Raw genomic sequence first — 19,649 nt, forward strand, 5'->3', positions numbered from 1 at the left:
TTCAGATCTGGTGTTGTGGGTCTTTCCAATCACTAGTCTGTTTTTAAGTACATTATTTTTTACAGATCAGTTATAGGATTGTATTCATGAATCCAAATAGTTGGGTACTTCATTGCACATAAGCGTGCTGCAATGTGTGATAAGACACTGTGCTTTCATATTAATTCAATAGCAAAAACATTGGTTCTTGATTAAGTATTTATTGAAAGTGGTCCTGAGAAAAGCACTTGTTGGCAAACCATTGACTGAGCTGCAGTCTTCCTCCTAAAAATAAAAATAATTCAAAGAAATAGGATTTGCTGTCTGCTGGTATTAGGTTGGTGTGAGATGCAGAGATTCTCTTTGGTATCAGTATGGTTTTAAAGCACCTCACTGGTTTGTGGCCCAATAATATCAGCCAAATAGCTGAATTTAAACAGTGATTTGCAGTCTAGTCATTTTATATTTACATGAAGTGTAAAAGACAGGAAGTGTGAGATCTTGGAGACTATGCCCACTGGGTGTGACAGATCCTACTTGATTTACTTTTTTTTTTTAATTGCCTTACAGTGCTAAGAGAGAATCTAATTAAAGTCAATGGAGAAGGCTTCAGTGGAGGCAAGATAAATATTGGGAAAAGTTATTTTTATCCTTCACTTTTTATTCTCACCCTGGGATGTCACTGATATAAAAATTAAATATAAACAGCCAAATTGTGCCTTATGAAGCAGCCACTTTACTGTGCTCTCGCACATTAAGGGGACATAACAGAGACTTTAAATGGCCCTGCAGAATATCCCCATTGTAGGGATTGTCATAGAGCTGGTGTGTAATTGCTCTACGCTGACTTCCTATCCTGATTCCTTACATAGAGGACTGGCTGAGGATGGCAGGAGATGTGGCCAGGGCTATTCTCTCTTGATGTAAGCCCATGGCAGGTAGGTACAAAAGGCTGCAGTGTAGAGCAGTTCTAAGATGTACTGTGATCTGGGACCAGAATTGGTGGCAAAGATGGCATAGAGTCATCTGAGTCCAGTGCAGAATCATATGTTCAAGCCCAAAATCTTTAGTAATATTTTTTAAGTCCTTTAAAGCAGAACTGGTTAAAAATGTTCAGCCACAAAGATTTTTGACCAAAAATGTCTATTTTGTCAAAATGGGAATTTCCAGAATAAATTACCATTTTTGACTACATTTTGGGGGTTTTCATTAGGAAAAAAATCCTTTTTTATTTAACTGAAAAATTGTGCTTGGTCAGTTGAAAAGTTTCACTTTTTATTTGCCATAAACCAAAACATTTTAATTTTTTAATGAAAACGCAAAAAAATTAATAGAAAATTTTCAAAGAAAATGACATTTTTTGTTCCATCAACATTTTTCATAGAAAAAAGTGGATCTACTTAAAATGTCCTCTTGGGGTTTAAATACATGCTCCATTCTTTCTTTCTGTTCAATTCACAACACACATTATAGCACATCCACATCTAAATTCAAAATCCCATTTTAGATGAGATCCCCATAGACAAACAATGGCCGTTGTTCTGAAGTATAATCTTGTGCTTTCAGCAGCTGTGCCACTCCCTTTCTTGTACCAACATGACACTTCCTGGCACAGGTGTGTGCAGGAATTTAAATTTGACTGTTTTTGGAAGGGCACGTTAAAGCACCAGCCTGGGGTTGGGTCCAGAGCTGGAGTAGCGACTGGGTCTGAGGCGGCGAATGGCAGTAAGCCGCTGGAGCAGCATCTGGGTCTGGGGCCAGAACAGAAATACATATTTTTAAATTAATATGGGGAAAGCTGTGCCCCTGCTTGTCCCTCTCCCTTGTGCATGCCCCTGCTTCTTGGCAGCCTGGTATCTCAGAAAAACTAGTGGGCAAACCACAACTTGTGTGGGGACTGCAGCATGTTAGCTTTGAATGATCTTGGATTTAAACCAGATAAACAGCTAGATGAAGCTTTGATTTCAGTTTGTACAATAAACTTGTTGGAAAGAAGGCCTGTTTAGGTAACAAAAATTCCTGTCTGTGCATCTATTCAGTGAATAATTTGTAATATGTTTCCAAAAGCTTTGCAGATGTCTTTTCATGCCACTCTTGCTTCTTGATTTGAAGGCAGCAGGGCAACAGAATGGCCCTGGAAGCTAGGAATGCCTGAATTCTAATCCCAGCTCTGATACAGACTAGCTGAGTGGCCTTGGGGCAAACCAGTTAATTGTGTGCCATGTTCCTTATCTGTAAAATGGGAAAATACTTACCAACTTCTCACATATATGGTGAGGATTGATGAGTTAATTTTTATACAGTGCTTTGAAAATATAAACTGCTATTTCAAGTCTAAATGTTACTGTTGTTTGTTAATCTTTTAACAGTTCAGCTAAAAGCTTCCTACTGATACATTAGATGAGTACCAGAAGAGAAGATATTATTTACTTGTTTATTTATATTTTTTAAAATCCATCCATGTGGTGCTGCTGACAGTAGTATTTTGATGGGACTTGCTTAAAGGTTTCCCTGTTCATCTAGAAGTTATAAAAAGCTAATTATTTAGCAAGCATCCCTTGATACCTACAATTAATTCGCTGGAATAACATCAGACACTAAAGCCTGGTCTGTACTTAAAATGTAGGTCGACATAGCTATGGTGCTCAGAAGTGTGAAAAATCCACACCCCTGCGTGACACAATAGCTAGGTTGGCCGAAGGATGCTTCTGTCAACCTGGCTGCCGTCATTCAGGGAGGTAGTGTTTCTGTAATGAGAGAAAAACCGCATCTATTGCTGTAGGTGGCATCTACACTGTAGGATTGTGCTGGCATAACTATAGCACCACAGCTATGCTACTATAGCCCCTGTAGAGTAGATATGGTCTAAGAGAGGCAGCAGTTTCTTAAAGTACTAGAAAAATACGCATTTCATGATGTGTTTGTAGCCCTTTTTTTACTTGCAAAATCTCACACTGTTCTTTAACAAGTTTCATTTATGTCTCAATTAAGCATTCAAGAGCCAGAGAAGCATTGGTGGGGGAGGGGGAGGTGTCCTGAGTAGCTGTGGCTGGCGGAATTAAGCCTGCATAGAGCAGTAGGAATAATTATAACACTACTGGGTGTCAGGGTGAGCTTGATCACCAGTGACTGAGACCTTTAGAAAAGCTGAAACCTGCCCTTCTGTGAGAACTGGCCTCCAGATATTTGCTGGTGTGGGGGCTATTGGAATAGTAAGGCAATTGCCCTACTCCAGACATGTTCCCTCTTGCATTTGTAAAGCATTATGGCTGCGTCCTGACAGAAGTGCTGGAGTGGGGAGAAGGACTCTCTGTGCCTCCTTCATCCATACCATATTTTAGCCAGCCATCATTTTGTCCTTAAGTCTACAAAGGGGCAATATATGCACGAGACCTAGTCAAACTGAGGAAACCATCCCCTCCAATCTTTCATCAGAACAGATGCATACATGTTTTATTTGAATGGACAATGCAGAGTAGCATATATATGGGCTTAGTCTTCTGTTAGCAGATATGTTCCTTCTGGCATAAACTGAGGCATACTATTTTAAGCATATTTGTGTTAATAGATATGATTCACTGTCCCACAAAGTGTCCATACAAATAGGCCTCCAATAATATGATTGCACACTTTTTGACTAGCCTATGCACCATTAATAATCTGACTTTGGTCACACCTTATAGAAGCTGCAATGATTGACTCCTACATGTACACAGAAGATTTACTGTTTGCAGTTTGCTTGCAATGAACTGTGGGCATTTATTTAATTCAATATGAATAGAATATTCTAGGAGGTAACTTGGAGAAATCACTCAGAAAACGATTAATGATCCATAGGTTACAGATTTGCTGCCTGAAAATATAACCATAGACATTTCCTTCTACCAAAAAAAAAAAGTAGTAATAATAGCGAATGTTATGCTAGAATCTTGGGAACCATTTTACAGCAATTATGTGGTACGTCTTTAAATAAATTGCGAAAGCGGTGAAAGTAACCAGTTATTTAACTTTAAAACCAGATAAAGAGTCATTTGGTTAGCATCACCTGGCATTAAAAAATGTGATACCAGTCTTTTGCTCCCGGGGGCCTTAATACTGGATGACTCTAACAAAGGCAGAATTTGATCCTTTAGTTCTGAGAAAAAGAGTTCAACCCTGTTGAAGTAATGAATATGTTTGAGACATGAGGAAGTTTTTTAGAGAATAACTGTTGGTATTTTTCTTACTCTTTGTGTCTCTTTTTTCTTGTCCTTGGTTGTAATTACCTGTTGAACCAAAATGATAGTTCTTTAGTAAAATACTTTCCTTTCCATATCACAGAGAAGGTGTCTGTGACAGGGTGACCTTCCCCTTTAAGGGCAGAAGTGTCTAACTGTCAGTCCACCCCACTACATGGCATGGCCCTTTAAGGTTTTGTAAGGTCCAATACATATATAAAGACATAAGGGTTGTTGATAGAGAGGAAGTGGTCTTGGCAATAAGTGGTGCTTGTGAGAAAAGCCGTAGCACTGTATCTTTAAGGCCCTGGGGCCAGGAGCTCTGTAGAGAGGATGGGGGCAAGGCTTCCCACTCATCCAACCAATTAGGAGATTGGATGGGAGAAGAGGACTAGCATAAATGCTGCCTCCTCCATCAAACACCAGCAGGAGAAGGCTGCCAAACCCTCTTAGCCTAAGGAGTAAATGGGTGAGAAGCTGACTAAGGCCATACAGCAGGCTGAAGTACTGTCAGCTCCAGGAGGGGAGCTGGAGATTCCCTGTTTGAGGGAATGAGCTGTTGAAGTACAACCCTCGCTCCACAAAGGGGGCAAGAGCTGACCAGGACTGTTATATAAACCCACAGTGGGGTGACCTGGGGCTGTTAAAGATGTAAGTTATACTTTATAGAAAGAGTCAGTAATCAGGCCCTAAGAAGGGGGCACATGTTTGAACCAATCTAAATTTGGATAATTGATGAGAATGAACCCGAGGGGGCACTGAGTACAACACACATGCAGGGCCACAGGGGGACAAACTGGAGGGCAGTACCATATGATAATACTGTATTAGAAGGTAGATGCAGTGTCCCCTCCCATCAAGGAACTGTATCTGAGCAGTGAGACACAACACCTTCCCTGGTGGTGACATGTTTAACCCCTCCCCACTCCCAAATATGCATATGGAGGGCAAGCAACAGCAACAAGATTGGTGGTGTCAAACAATGTCATAAACTGCAGGCCCAGATGAAGGATTTTTATGTAGAATTGGATAGTGGTACAGGAAGTCAAATCCAAGAATTAAAGGAGAAACATTCCCAGATACTCCTGGAGGGCCTGACTGCTAGCACAAATGAACGAAGCAGGTAGAAGCAGATCTGGAAAGTGAAAGGCAGGTAGAAGAAGGGAATTATTTTATAGTAGTCAATGAAATGAAGACATTGCTACATGGCAAAAAGAAAACATTTTGCACATGTGGGAATGAATAACAGAACTGTCACTCCATTCAACTGGTGGCTCAGGAAGGCTGAACCAAGCAGTAAGCAAGTCACTCACATCCACGTACTCTGTGTCAGATTTGGGGGCCCAACACTAGGACACAGGAGCTGCTACAAGTAGAGATGTGCCAGAAATGAAGTCTCAAGACACAGGTGGAGTAGGTGGAGGCTGAGAAAAACCACTTGAAAGAGCAGATGTCTGAAGGATCAAAACTGAACAGAGGCTCAAAAGGAACATTGCCCTCCTAGAAGACAGACTGAAGGAGGCGGAATATCTGCTAGTTTTGAAGAACTCCCACTACAAGAATAAGTGGAAATATGCTGTGGCTGAAGCTTGGGAACTAGAGAAACTCAGCAGTGGGTCACTGAGCTGGAAAATGAGCTGGAGACCAAGGCCAGTGAGCTCTGGCGGGTTGTCCAGTGAAGCAGTAGCACTGCACTCCTTGGCAGAAGCTGCTGGTTTGAGGGAAAGGCGAGTCTGGAGCCTTATAGGAATGCAGGGTCAGGGCACTGGAACATTTGTGAAAATGTGATAAGGTGATGAGCATAGAAGCAACATACCAAGAGGCTGGTGTTAACACAGGAGAGTTGATTAACACTTCAGGTCACGAGGAAGATTGTTCTGATGGGAGAGCTGGTGGTTCACAACTGACTGTGTATCCCGAGATACCATTCCAGAGAGGAGCTGCAGTATTGCCAGTTGTCTCTGCAACTACACAGCAGACCTATGCAATGATGGAACGGGGTGAATTAGAGGAGAAGGCCACTTCCATGTATCATCTCCAAGCCAAAAATCTCAAGCTACAAACTCAAATCTGTTAGTGTTGTTGTGAGCTAGAGGAGACCCGTTTGTCACTTGGAAAGATCCTGGCACAAGCTGTCCAATGGGAGCAGGAGCTGAGCCATATGAGGATGGAGAAAGTGTCTGTGGAGCAGCAGTGTTTTTTGCTATGGAAGGAACTAAGTAAGCTCCAAAACCAGCTGAAAGTCCAGACTAAAGTAAAGAGCAGCCAGAGACCAACAAAAAGCAAAAGGGCCTAAACAGACATAATGGTCCCAGAGAATGAATTGGAAGCATGCTGAGAAGAGGGAGTGAAGCTATGTCAGAAAAAGAATCCCAGGTGGCATCCAGGTATGTTGATCAGCTGAAGACAAGAGAGACACAACAATGATTACAAAAACATCAGGTCACCAAGAATTAGAATGCAGAGAAGACTAGGTAACAGAAAATCCCTTACTGACAGGAGGATTGGGAGATGTGGTGGAAAGCCCCATTCAGAACACAATGCAGAAGAAGGGATCTACCTCAAAGAAAAAGAAAAAATAGAGTATTCCTGCTGAGCTTAACATAAATCATAAAGCAATAGAGATACAAAAGGAACAAAAATGGGTGTTGTGTGTGAGCTACTAAGAGCTGTAGGCAGTACAAAGTAGCTCTTAAGTCTTTGGGGACCTGAAAGGAACTTGAACATAGATAATGATGTCCTTAATTCAGAGGGGCATGTGTGCATATGCATATCAGGGAGCTCTTCTCCACAAGAGCAGGAGGTAGCCATAATACAGGGTAAAGTCCCAGTTTTGTTACATACTTTAGATGTGGCTAAAGGATTAGATGATCTAGAGGTCCTGCTTACTGTCAATTATGATATCCAAGGACCATAGAAGATGAGGCTCACTGGATGAAGTATTTGCAGCAGAAAGGAACCCAAGTTTTGATATCACATTTTTGTGACAAAGTCAAGGACATTGCTAAGATCTCTCAGTGGCTTGGCAGGAAGTACCTCCAGGATGGAGAACATGGCCAGGTGTTAACTTTTAGGTTATAGATCAGCTGTGAAAGGGGGGGGAGGAGGGGAAGGGAGAGTAGTGTCTAGCAGTCAGTCCACCCCATCATGTGATATGGCTCTTAAAGATTTTGAAACATCCAGTACATATATTTAAGGACCGAGGACCTACTGATAGAGAGGAAGTTTGGGAATAAGTATTACTTGGGAGAAAAATCCTCACTGTATCTTTAAGGACCTGAGGCCAGGAGACTTGCAGAGCCAGGAGGAGAGCTGGAGTCCCTGTTTGGGGGAATGATCACTTGCAGTACAATCTTAGCTCCACAGGAAGAGAGCTGGGGAGTCTCCTGAACAAGTGAGAGCTGACCAAGGCTCTTAGATGAACCCAAAGTGGGATGACTTGGGGTCATTAAGGAAGCGAGTTTATACTTTATATAAGGACTCGGTAAAACAAGCCCTAAGAAGGGGGCATATGTTTGAAATAGTCTAAGTTTGGATAATTGATTGGAAAGAACCTTTGGGGGGTGCTGTGTGCAACAGACTTGCAGGGCATCAAGGAGTAGGCTGGAGGGAAGTACCCCGTGACGGTAAGGTTATAGAGTTGTTTGTAAATGCTAGGCTGCTGCTACTGATTACTCACTGTACTCTAGCACTCTTGCTGGTATCCTACCTATCATCCCAAATGATTTGTAAGGGCTACCTTCTGCCCATGGACCAACACACACATCTTATTTAAATTCAGTGGGAAGTGCCTGCAGCTAGCCAGGGCCTGATATTTGACTCTAAGCTTTTTAGGTCAATAGATAAACAGAACTTGTTACAGTATTACTGAACAACTTGATAATATTAGACTTCCTTCGCATACTGTCTGCCCTCTCATTCTTAAACAATAATATATACAATCATTGAAGAGTGAACTAATATTTACATCTTTTGAACTATTTGGCATGTACTGTTGAGTCTATATAGCTGACAAATTGCTAAAGTTTTTACTATTAAACAGCTCTGGGCAGGTTTGCTATATAATTCTATACATTTGAAATATTATTGTATTCAGAAAACTTGAATGTATTGTGTACAGTTATGTAGGACAAATATGATACTTTTTATTTAGCTAGATGCAATATATTGATATAATGGCTTTTATTATTGTTTATTTTGCCATTCAATGGTTGCCAAGATTGTAGCATAACACTGTATATGTAGATTATAAGATACTATGAAGATGAGCATGAAATGAAATCCTATATAGAACAGAACTTTATTTCTTGTTTTAAAACATTTCTTTTATTGTCTTTTTTTTAAAAGATGGCATTTTGTAAACAGCTACAGTTTACTCTAATTGTATTTTTTTAAAAAGTAATGAGCAAATACACCCAGCATCATACATTTCGAGGTATATTAGTCCATTATAATCAGTTCAGCAACAATTTTTTCACAATATATAAACAGACTAGGACTACGTTCACGTGAGTCTTCAGTTGTTTCACTCTGTCAGTATCTGAAGCAAAATTATCTCCTACTCAAAGTTTTCTGAGTGATGAATCTTAGCAGCAAGGGTTTCTTGAGATAGCTGCAATGATAAAAACTTTTTGAAAACAGTCCTACTTTCTCTGCAGGGCAGGCAGCACTCTGAAACAAGTTGAATGAGAACTGTCCTTTACAAAACTGACATTTCAAGAGGAGAAAAACATTAATCCTTTTCACTTTCTCCTGTTCATTCTGAGACTATGACCTGCTGTATCTCAATGGGCTGTAATCCATTTATTGCATGTGGTGGTGGGAACAGAGAGTTAGATATCTCAGCTGGGCTGACTGAACCAGAGTCACTCTGAACTGAGCCCCCACTGCCATCAAACTGAGAGATTTTCTTCTTGATCATTTTCCTCTCCTTGGCTCGGCGATTCTGAAACCAGATTTTCACCTGAAATGTTATAAACAGTGTATGTTTAATTCGGAGAAGTAGTTAGAGCTGTCTCTATAATAACATTAGCTACAGAAAAGGAAAAATTAGTGTTAAGCAGTGAAAAACCTTTGTTATTATGCGACCATATTATAGCTAATAGAAACTTTCTCATGCCTGCCCATGTTACAGATATTTTATGTTTTAATTAGAACTACAGCAACATAGGAATTACCCTTACTGGAAAAGACCAAAGATCCTTCTACTTCAATATCTTTTCTCTGACAGTGTCCAGTACCAGATGTTTCTGAGGAAGGTGCAATTATGGAATCTGCCCCTAAGAGAAGGTTCATTTATGTCCTGAAGCATGAGAGTTTATTACCTTCCACACTTAAAAAAAGTTATTTAACATAACGGTGGATGTTCTCATTCTTTTTTAATCTTGCTCTACTCTTGACCTCAATAATATCTAGTGACAGTGAATTCCAGAGACTAATTATGCATATAAAAAGAGTTTACATTTATCAATTTTTAATCTGCTGCCTTTTCAATTTAATTATGTACCACCAAAACCTTGTATTATGAGAAGAGGTAAATAGGAACCCCTGGTCTACCTTCATTATGTCATTTGTTATCTTGTATACCTCTTTTATGTCCTCACTTATTCATTTCAGAACCTCTTGTGTTTTTACTATATTCCTTTAGATGGGTGGCCAGACCGGAACACAGTATTGCACGTGAGCACGTAACACTGATATGTATAAGGTATTATAATCATTTCAGTATTTTCCATGACATTCCTTATGCATCCTACCATTTTCATCATTTACAGATGATGATGATGATGATAATAACACCACCTCATATAGTGCTTTTCATTGATAGAATTCAAAGTGCTTTACAAAGTCACTGTCATTAGACCCGTTATATATACACAGGTGGAGAAACTGAATCACAGAGATAAACAGCATTTAGCTATGTCTAAGCTGTGTGTTTTAGAAATGCTGCTAGATAATTACAAATTTTGTTAAAATATTACTTGCAATAAAATAAAAGGCCGCATTAATAAAAGGCACAATTTGCCATTCCCAAATAGGGCTCCTTATAGAGGAGAAAAGTAACTGAAAATAACAGATAACTACTTGCTGATTCTAGGCAGTTGCACTGGTTACGTGAGAAATCTCTTTAGTGTAATGTAGGTAGGCTGGCTTACACTATGTATTCCTGAAAATCCAATGTCTGTCTTTTTTTCTTTAATTGATCTCATTCTACTTCATGTTTCTCAGCCTGCATGTGGAGGAATACGAGGCAACTGAAGGAGACTATTCAAAAGAGCTGAATATATTTACTCAGAAGAGGACACATTTCTGATGCTCTAAAAAGAAAGATATCTTAGTTAGATCTACCCAGGGAAGAGGCACTCTGGTCATTAAGGTATTGGAGAAGTGATGGTTTGTATAATATTACCAAATCCTGTCCCTCCTCTAACTTCAGCAGAACTGGTAAAGTTCTGATGTGCAAGGAGGGGCAGGATTCTGGGACCCCAGGAACTAGTTTATATCCCCCACACAGCACAGAGCTTTGCTCCACAGGTGTTCGATCCAATCCAGTGATTTCTGGAGGGGGGAAATTCCCTTCCCTGAATCCCTATAGATTCTGAATAGTGCCTGCATACCTGGGCCCCAGAGAAACATTCATATTTAGGACAGCATGTAATCATGTGCTTAACTTTAGAGATTAATTTAAGCATGTGCTTGAGGGCTTTCCTGAATCAGGGCCCTGAATTGTACATAGGGATAAGAACTTGGCCCTAAAATTTCTGATTTAAAGTAACCTGTGTGTTACCTGTGGAATGTAAAGCAGTGGTGAAAAAACTGCTGGCTAAATATCCAGGGCTATATAAGACCCTCAGTCCAGGCACTGACTTCACATTGATCAAAGGCAGATATGGCCCACAGAAAATACTATTAATAAATCAAAACAAAAAAATACATAGACATTGTGTTTTATTGCTATTTGCATTCTCCATTTTCATTCTGTCTGCTGATAGCTGAACTGAGTGTGATGCTGTAGATCTCTTCTGGGCCACCATTTTGTTGCGACTGCAAGAATGAAGCAAAGCGGAGAATGCTACAGTTATAAAAGACAGAACTAAAAAAATGCTATGTTATATTAAGCTGTGTCTTTTTAAAGTTCCAGCTGTATACAAGTGACTAGCTGGTTTGTAGGCTAGGAGTGCTTTTCCATGCCTGTAGTTTGAGGTTAATTCTTTATGTTCAGTCATTCAAACTTTGCCCACATAGTAACCAGAAAACACACATAACTGCAGGTTTATGGCTGCTGTATTTAACATTTTCTATAGCTCCTATAGCCATGGCAGCTTTATTCATTCAACCAATCACCTGTGTCTTGATCCTATGTTACTTATAGAACATCAGCACTAAATTCAATGGCTTATCATCTCTGATACTACAGTTAATAAGACCTGGCCTGTAAATATGGATATGTAGAAAATCTTGTATATACTCCATTTACCTGTCTCTCAGACAGTCCCAGGTTTGCTGCAAGTTCAGACTTCCTTCTTATTGTAATGTATCTGTTGCAGTGAAACTCCTTCTCTAATTCTAGTCTCTGGTGATCTGTGTAAACAACTCGGTACTTTTCTTTTGTTCTTGTTTTACCTGTTTAACAAAAACATATATTTTAATACTGTGACTTCCATCAGATGATCTGAAAGAACTTTACAAACATTAATTAGTTCAGCCTCACATTGCCCACATAGTATTATTTTCTCTATGTTACAGATAGGGGAAACTGAGGTACAGAGAGGTTAAGTGACTTATCCAGTGTCACACAGTGTGCCTATAGCATAGCTGTAAGCAGAATCCAGATCTCTTAATGTCTATTCTTTAATTAATGCTTTCTCTTCCATTATGACTCTAGGAGTAATGTCTTAATAATTTCCCCTAGTTAGTTTTTATTACTAATACATGAAAAATAATCAGCAATCAAAATTATTTTTCAAAATAAATATTCGATGCCATCTTTCTTCTGAGAGGATCCTAAAGCACTTTATACATATAATGTAATGTAAGTATATAAACTGTTGGTGTTTGCTATCTTCTATCCCAGAGGTGACTGTATTTCACTGTCAGGTGAAGTGATTCCTGTGTTCTTTGTGTGTGCGAATGCATACCCATGCATCACAGGAGTAACTTCCCCCAGCACTAAAATTCAGCCACCCACTGTTTTTTCAGAAACACGATCTAATTCTATGTTTGGCTGAGATGTACGACCAAGGTATCATAAGAAATAAAGACTTTGGTTTCACATCTCTGCCAAACATGGAATTGAAGAAAAGTTCTACTAAAAACAGATTGTAAAAATGTTCTTTATCAATGACCTTTTTTAGTTTTAAGACATATTTACCAATTCAATAATATTTAATTAGAATTACCTGCAAAATAAAGGCCCAGGCTTGTAGGGTGCTGAATGCCTCTTGGGCTTGATCCGATGGGGTGCTGAGTGCCTTCAATTCCTATTGGGAATTGAAGGCACTTGGTAATGTGCTGGACCAGGCCTTAACATTTGTGTACAAAAATAATCTTAATATCTCCCCATCCCAAAACATAATCAGATAATACATGCTCTTAAATATGATGGATTAATATATTACTATGACTATTACTTGGTGTTTGGATGATAAGCTTTCATATTTGAACATTTTCTGTTGATAAGATTATTAATCAAGTCTTCATCAGGCGTTAATAGAGAGAGATCATTCTGTAATGTATTTGTTCTCTTTAGCACTTTCCAAAGTTGATTGGGTAGGGTGGTGTGTGTGTGCTGGTGGTTGTGGTTTTTGTTTTTTTGTTTTTGTAAAATCCTTCTGATCTTCCCAGGTTGTTTTTGATGTGAGGTTTTTTTGGGACAAACTGTAGGACAAAGACTCCTTTAAAGTGGTTCCCTAAACTCCATTGAGGTGTTAAGATGAAGCACACGCCACACAAAAGAGTTACAAGAAGATCTTATCAAGAACCTCTTTCACATTCAGAAACACAAGCCAATTGGTTTGGAATTTACAAGCCCTAAACAAATGTCAGACTCTCTTTCATCTCAGGAAAAAAAGAAAGGGACAGAAATAGTTGAAGGAGTGTTTCTTTTGCTCATGGCTTTTTAATTTGTAGACTACAACACAGCTGATTTGTACCTGGTGGTTTATCTAAAGATTGGAGCTACAGACATTTTGAGATGTACACAATTTAGGGCGATTTCCTAAACCCAATATTACTTTAAATAGGACATTTTTCTATCACTAAAAGTCATATTTACTGGTTATGTTAGTTTGATGAATATTTCAACCCATATTTTGTTTTTCCTAGGATGGCTAAAATCCTGGCTTTGAAATATTTTCCTTTAATGATGGTTGTTTTGTTAACAATGGTTCAGATATTATGTTCCAATTACACTTTAAGCCATTACTCTAACTTGTGAAAACTAGAGTTAAAATTCAATAGGGTTATTCTAGCTTCTCCATAATCAGTAAATATAACCAAGATTCAACGGGGTGGCGAGGAGGGAATAGTTTATCCCATTCCCCGTGGCCATAAAATTCACAGAGCGTTTCTTCTGAAGACAATAAACCTAGGAGAAGGCCTCTTTATTTGCTGTGAAAATCATCACCCTTTCCGGCAGTATAACTCCTGAAGAAAAGAGAGAGAAGGGAGAGACAGGGCTGCATATCAAAGCAGAGAGAAGTGTTAAAAGGGTCTGTTGCCTCAATATGACAAATAGGCCTCAAAACCCAAGACAATACATCCCAGGGAAAAAATAGATGTCACAACTGGATTACAAAGTGAAATAAATTAGCAGTAAAACTGGAACCTGGCCCCTTTTCTCTTGGCTTCTTTCCTATTTCATTTTCCAGCTGATTTTTGTTGTGATGACATCTAAACTAATTGTACATTACTGGCTATCTAAATACATACAGCTATATAAAATGTGTGTAACATAGTAGAAACAGAATACACGTCTAAGGCCTGTTCCTGCAAGCCATGCATGAGTAATCTTCACTCTTGTCAATAGTCCCACTGAACTTCTTCCTGATATCTTTGTGAGTGTTGTTTGCCAGATTGCTCCCCCTACAATTTCCACATGCGCTTCTTAGGAGGTTTGAAATAATCTCTCTGGACCTCTATACAAATGTGTCTTCCTTCCTCCCTCCATTTCCCTTCCACCCCTCGCAAAGAAAGAGAAAAAAACACCGAGTTTCATTTTATACCATTATTTGAATTGGTTTAAAAGTGAATTGGATTTAAGTTCTGAGCCTACACCATTAAAATCAATGGGGATTTTGTTTTTGACTCCAATGAGAACAGGACCAGATGCTGGGGAAATAGGGATGTGTTCCTTTCTATTTGTGGTAGCCTGTCTTGAAAGGCATCTAGCTTGACTCTCTTTGAATTTTAAAAAAAATTCTTGTTGTATAATGTCGGTTTCTTGTTTTTAAAAACCCAGCATAATTGCACTGTAGCTTTTGAAGGATGGAATTTTAACATTTGCTTTGAAAATATAGTTTTAGAGAACCATGTAATTTGTAATTGTTTACAAGAAAATATATTAATAATTAAATTTCAAAGTGAGTCCAATATATTGAAAAGTCCCAAATCATAATGTTCTTTTTTTATTACCTCATTTTTGTCATGAGAATTGGTTTGGTGATTTATCACTTTTAATGGCTTTGCTTTGGATGGAACTGAATTTAAAATATAACCAACAAAATGTAGTATTTTTGATGTACTGTATAAAATGTATTTAAAATTTAATGCATTAAGAGAAAAGACCTTAACATTATTTTGTAATCCCCACTGATATCTTCAGCCATGTATTTAGGAAAGTTCCCTCATTTAATTTAATACATTTTGGCTCCAATCCTGCAAAGACTTACATGTGCTTAAATAAAGTCGAGCTTTATCAGACTACTCACAGTGGGTAAAATTAAGCACATACGAAATCTTTGTAGGATCAGGGCCATATATTTCAGAAATAGTTTCCTAAGAATGAGCTGTATCAAACAATGAAATAGTCTTGGAAGGATAGTGCTAGAAATCTTATTCCTAGAGTCATGTAAAACTGGACTGGCCAGAGCTCTAGCTAATGCTAATAGCTAATTCTACACTGGTAAGGGTGGATATGATAACCCAATGTTATTTTTTTCCCTCTTTGATTTTTTTAATTCTATAGAAGATAGAATGTTTTAAGTTACTTATTGCTGTATCTTCTAGAGAAAGCACTGATCAGTTAACATATGATGCCTATTTATTTTTTAATTTATCTCCTTTGTTTTAGTTTTGTGGGTTTTTTTTTTAATGTAGTGACTTTTTAGCAAATTGTTGTAACTGCATTTACATTGGAACTATTACTAGTGAATTGCACTAATAACATTAAGTGCCTTTTACATTCAATAGCTTCTTTTTTTTTTAAAGTCAAACTCTTTTTGGAATCTTGCTTGAACGTCATTATATAGACAACTCATGCAGTAGATTTTTATTTTCCCAAGTGGCATTTATTTTTGTCAAGATTAAGACATTTTGGACCTGATCCTGTGAGGTGCTGAGTCAACTCAAACTATTCAAATGGGAGAGTTGAAGGTGCTCAACACCTTGGGCCCTGGGAAGCTAACTCTCTGATCATGTAAAGGCTTACCTGCTTCACTATCTGTTCAGTTGAGGCTATTCAAAGGCCTCAATTCAACAGTCTATTTCTGTTCACAAAGCATTTAAGCGTGTGCTTAGGTGCTTTGCTGAATAAAGATGGCCTTAAGCATCTGCTTAAATGCTTGGCTGAATTGGGACTACAGTGCATTAAATTAAGCCCATGTATAAGTCTTTGCAAGACCTGGGCTTATTACTAGCTTCCAATGGTAAACTTTTAAGTACTGTATAGAACTAGGCATCCTGATTTTTTTGTATCTATTTTATTCCTTAAATATACTAGTCCAATTAGAATTCAGTGGAGTTACATCAGGGATGAATTTTGTCCCATTGTCCTTTAATTCAGTCGCACCAGCTCTTTGGGTCTCATCTAACTCTTATATCAGTTTTACATGCATGAAACTGTTGATTTGCACAAGAGAATGAGAGTGGAAAACCAGGCCTATAAATATGTCTGGTTTTGAGGAACCAGTACATAGGCCATTTACAGGCTCCATATGGACACACTGTGATATCTTAAGACTGGCTAGGGTTTATTTTTATTTTATTTTTTACCAAAAATGAAATATAAAATAAATATGGACATTTTGGCTGAGAAACAATTGCAAAACTAATCTCATTTTTGAGTGATTAAAAACCATCTGTAACTGAATTTCTTTATCCTGTAAGATTGTTCCAGTTGTAATTGCCCTTCTTTCCTTAGGCCATTTTCTTTGAAGATGTGTAACACACACTTACTATTTTTAACCTTAACAATAGATTTAGCAACTGGCAGGCCTAGCTACACCTAATCTACATCCAGCTGATATATACAGAAAGGTTCTTCTGGCATTGCAGCTTGTCACAAAATCAGGCTCTGACAGTTTGAAGAAAGGAGATTTTTAAATGTCTAATTGTAACACACAACAAAATTCTGCTACACAAGAAGGAGTTACTTTTAAAGATAGTCTGAAAACTGAACCAAAATGAGAAGCTTTCTATTGAGACTTGTCAAGTCTGCAAAAAAATGTATATAATCAATAAAATAATAATTAAGGCTGTTCGTTTGCCAGGTGATGTACCTACTCAATTGATAAATCCATTAAGTGAAATAGAAAATGTACTAACACCAAGAGAAAATTGCTTTATCATCATAGTTTGGGAGGGTGTGGGGGGGTCTAAACTAAATTCCCTTTTAAAGAATTGTTGAAAGAATAAAGCCAAACTGAAGATATCAAAACATTCATTGCTCAATAACTGGCAAGATAGTGACATAGTATTTTTGCAAATATAACTTTTAAAAGTACATTTAACACTTTCTCATAAAACATATTAAATGCTTTTTCTTTTGGTTAAATATTTTTTGTTATGAATACTGTTTCCTGCATGTAACGTTTATAATTCTTTACGTGTCTACAATACCTTTCATCCAAAAGGATCTCAAAGTGCATTATAGACTGTATGTGCAAAGATCACTTTATAATTCAAAGAAATCAAGCCATATCTAAGGTACAACACAGCAGCCATTCCACACCAGCAACATTACCAAACAGTTATAAGAGAATAGTGAAACTGGTGCGAATTTAGTTCAAACCGTAGTTATAAAGTGTTAGCTTAAATATAATGAGCAATTCAGCTACATATGTGATCCAATTAAGGCTCTTTATAAATGAGACCAGTGAAATATAATAGAAAAATGTTTAGGGGGTTGAAAGTTCACTTACCTGCAGTGGTAGATTGCGTTTTTCTCATCCATTCATAAGAACTGTGCCGTTGACTGTTGGGAGAGATTTGCTCTGCATTAATTGTATCTACAGAAGGTAAAACCCCAGATCCATCAGGATTCAGGGAGCTGTAATCAGTAGAGCTGTAGGAGACCTGCCCAGGAGATGAGCCATTCATTTGTGCAGCAGTAACTGTGCTGGAGGGTCCTGGGCCATAAGTATTCCAATCTTCCCTTTGCGTACCATAGTAAGATCCCCAAGCTCCCGAAGACTGTCCATGGTTGTCCATACTTGGCACATGATGATATCCCATGTAATCTGAATAGGATGGAGTGGAGACAAAATTTTGCACTGGTAGGTTGTTGTTGCACCTTACAGATCCTGGATACATGCTGGTTTCTTTATCCAAAAAATAACTCACATACATAATGGTTGCAACTGATGAAAGTACCTTGTTAAGACATCCTGTTCATCAATGTTTTCTGTCACTCTATTTTTAAAAAAAATTCTATTTCTGGTCTTAATAAATGATATTCTACTTGGAATCTTCTACCTCATCCTGTATTATCAACAACTGTTTTCACCAAGTGCTGGTGGTAATGGTTTACCAAGATCTTGTCTGACGTCAGGGTAATTGCCTGCCTCATAATTACATTTGCATTCAAATGAAGGGCTGACTATCCAGGCAACCCCACCTTGCTGCTAGTTCTAGTGCTTCCTTTTTCACAGATCTTTTATGTATCCTATCCCCATTCCCACTCTCCTTAAGCAGTTCCACCACACCACAATGATGTTGAAATTGTGTGTGCTTCTAGTAAAAAAACAAAACAAAACAAACTTGTTTTTTAAAATCTATATACTTAACTATACTTGCAATATATATGTCATGAAGGGGATTTTTGCCTCAGCTCTTTTAAAACGAGGACTTTTGTCTAAAGCATTTGTTTATATAGTCTTAAGGGGGGATAAGTATACTGATAAATGTGTTTATTAAACCTTTATATTTTGAAATTCATAAATTACTTGTTTATCTTTCAACTCTTTTAAAGGGACACTGCCTGTTTGAATATTTTGTAACTGACCAATTTCAAAGAACTCCAGTTTCTATAGAGCAGCCCTTTAAGTAGTGCGTCTTGAATTTTTAAAACATTATTTTTTAAAAATGTGTTTTCATAGAGGTGGTTTTCTATCCTGATGATATTTATTAGACTTTTCAGCATGGGAGAAATTAATGCCCTGACCTTGCAATGAGCATGGGTAGACTTTTGTGCCTATATGGAACCCCATAAACTTCATTGGGGTTTAAAGGATTCTACCCATGTAGTCCACTTCTGGATCAGGAGCTAACTGACTAACTTTTCAGGGTAAACAGTGCAACTGACCAAACACAGATGGCATCAAAAGCAACCAAATGAAATAAGTGGAGAAAAAATAACTTTTTACTAACTTCTTTCAATTATAGTCTTCTTGGGTGTTACAGGAAGTATACAATTTTGAGACAGAAATGTGATTTTTCATGTTAACCTTCTCTTTTCAGGAACAGTAGTTTGGTAGTGAAATTGGTGGGACACATCTGAATTGTACTTCATACTTGTATGTAGAGTGCCTAGCACACCTTGAATACTATAAAAGTAAATAGTAGTATTAATAACAAGAAAAGGAATTTTACAAATGTTTTGATAAGGCATTGTTGGGTGTCTGTATTAAACAAAGAGGATAAATTGTGTCTTACTAGTTGAAAATCATCATTGAATGTTTATATTTGTTAGATTTCTGTACAGTGGATTCCATTTCACATGTTTAGCTCAGATGCATGCCTAAACAATGAGCTATTTGTCGAGGGATATGCTTGCAAAAGAGGTGCAAATTATAATGAGATCTTTCCCTTTTTAGAGGTGTGGCTTTTCATTCAAAGCCCTTTGCACTTTGACACCATTCAGACTCACATATCCCTTCTAATTTCAGCAACCTAAGTGTGTACCTAGCCGAGAGTAGGGGAGGGAGGAGAAAAGGGGTATTTTCCAATAAATGAAGGTAGAGGAGAATTAAAAATTTAAAGGGTTTAGTGGAAAATGTGGCCACTTCTTTATTCATC

At 38.0% G+C, this 19,649-nt stretch overlaps 1 protein-coding gene across 3 annotated transcripts; it reads right to left on the reverse strand.

The window, feature by feature from the left end:
• Positions 1 to 8,506: 8,506 nt before the first annotated feature.
• LOC137153929 (homeobox protein CDX-4-like) lies at positions 8,507 to 18,097 on the reverse strand. Of its 3 annotated transcripts, XR_010919954.1 has the most exons (5): positions 17,555 to 18,097; positions 12,596 to 12,676; positions 11,674 to 11,819; positions 10,984 to 11,240; positions 10,451 to 10,513 (listed from the first exon to the last, which is right to left on the reverse strand). XR_010919954.1 is itself a non-coding variant. In XM_067549722.1 (4 exons), exons 1-4 carry the CDS (start codon positions 17,979 to 17,981, stop codon positions 8,953 to 8,955), a joined length of 861 nt encoding a protein of 286 aa, XP_067405823.1. In that variant the 5' UTR covers positions 17,982 to 18,097; the 3' UTR covers positions 8,507 to 8,952. The 3 variants fall into 3 exon arrangements, 2 of the variants coding, with proteins under 2 accessions (XP_067405823.1, XP_067405824.1); XM_067549722.1 differs by lacking the exons at positions 10,451 to 10,513; positions 10,984 to 11,240 and adding an exon at positions 8,507 to 9,159; XM_067549723.1 differs by lacking the exons at positions 10,451 to 10,513; positions 10,984 to 11,240; positions 12,596 to 12,676 and adding an exon at positions 8,507 to 9,159.
• Positions 18,098 to 19,649: the final 1,552 nt, after the last annotated feature.

This window comes from Emydura macquarii, unplaced genomic scaffold (genome assembly GCF_026122565.2).
Source record: "Emydura macquarii macquarii isolate MOO-44397 ecotype Brisbane River unplaced genomic scaffold, CSIRO-AGI_Emac_v2 contig_1253, whole genome shotgun sequence".
In the NCBI taxonomy this organism is placed as follows: Eukaryota; Metazoa; Chordata; order Testudines; family Chelidae; genus Emydura; species Emydura macquarii.

Bases quoted from the DNA above. Each gene is read 5' to 3' on its own strand.
- LOC137153929 (XM_067549722.1), bottom strand. From the start codon at position 17,981: ATGTATGTGAGTTATTTTTTGGATAAAGAAACCAGCATGTATCCAGGA. The intron at 12,677-17,554 runs GTAAGTGAACTT...AATTCCCAATAG, and splicing joins AACGCAATCTACCACTGCAG to GAATTGAAGGCACTCAGCAC. The intron at 9,160-11,673 runs GTAAATGGAGTA...ATAACATTTCAG, and splicing joins TGGGACTGTCTGAGAGACAG to GTGAAAATCTGGTTTCAGAA.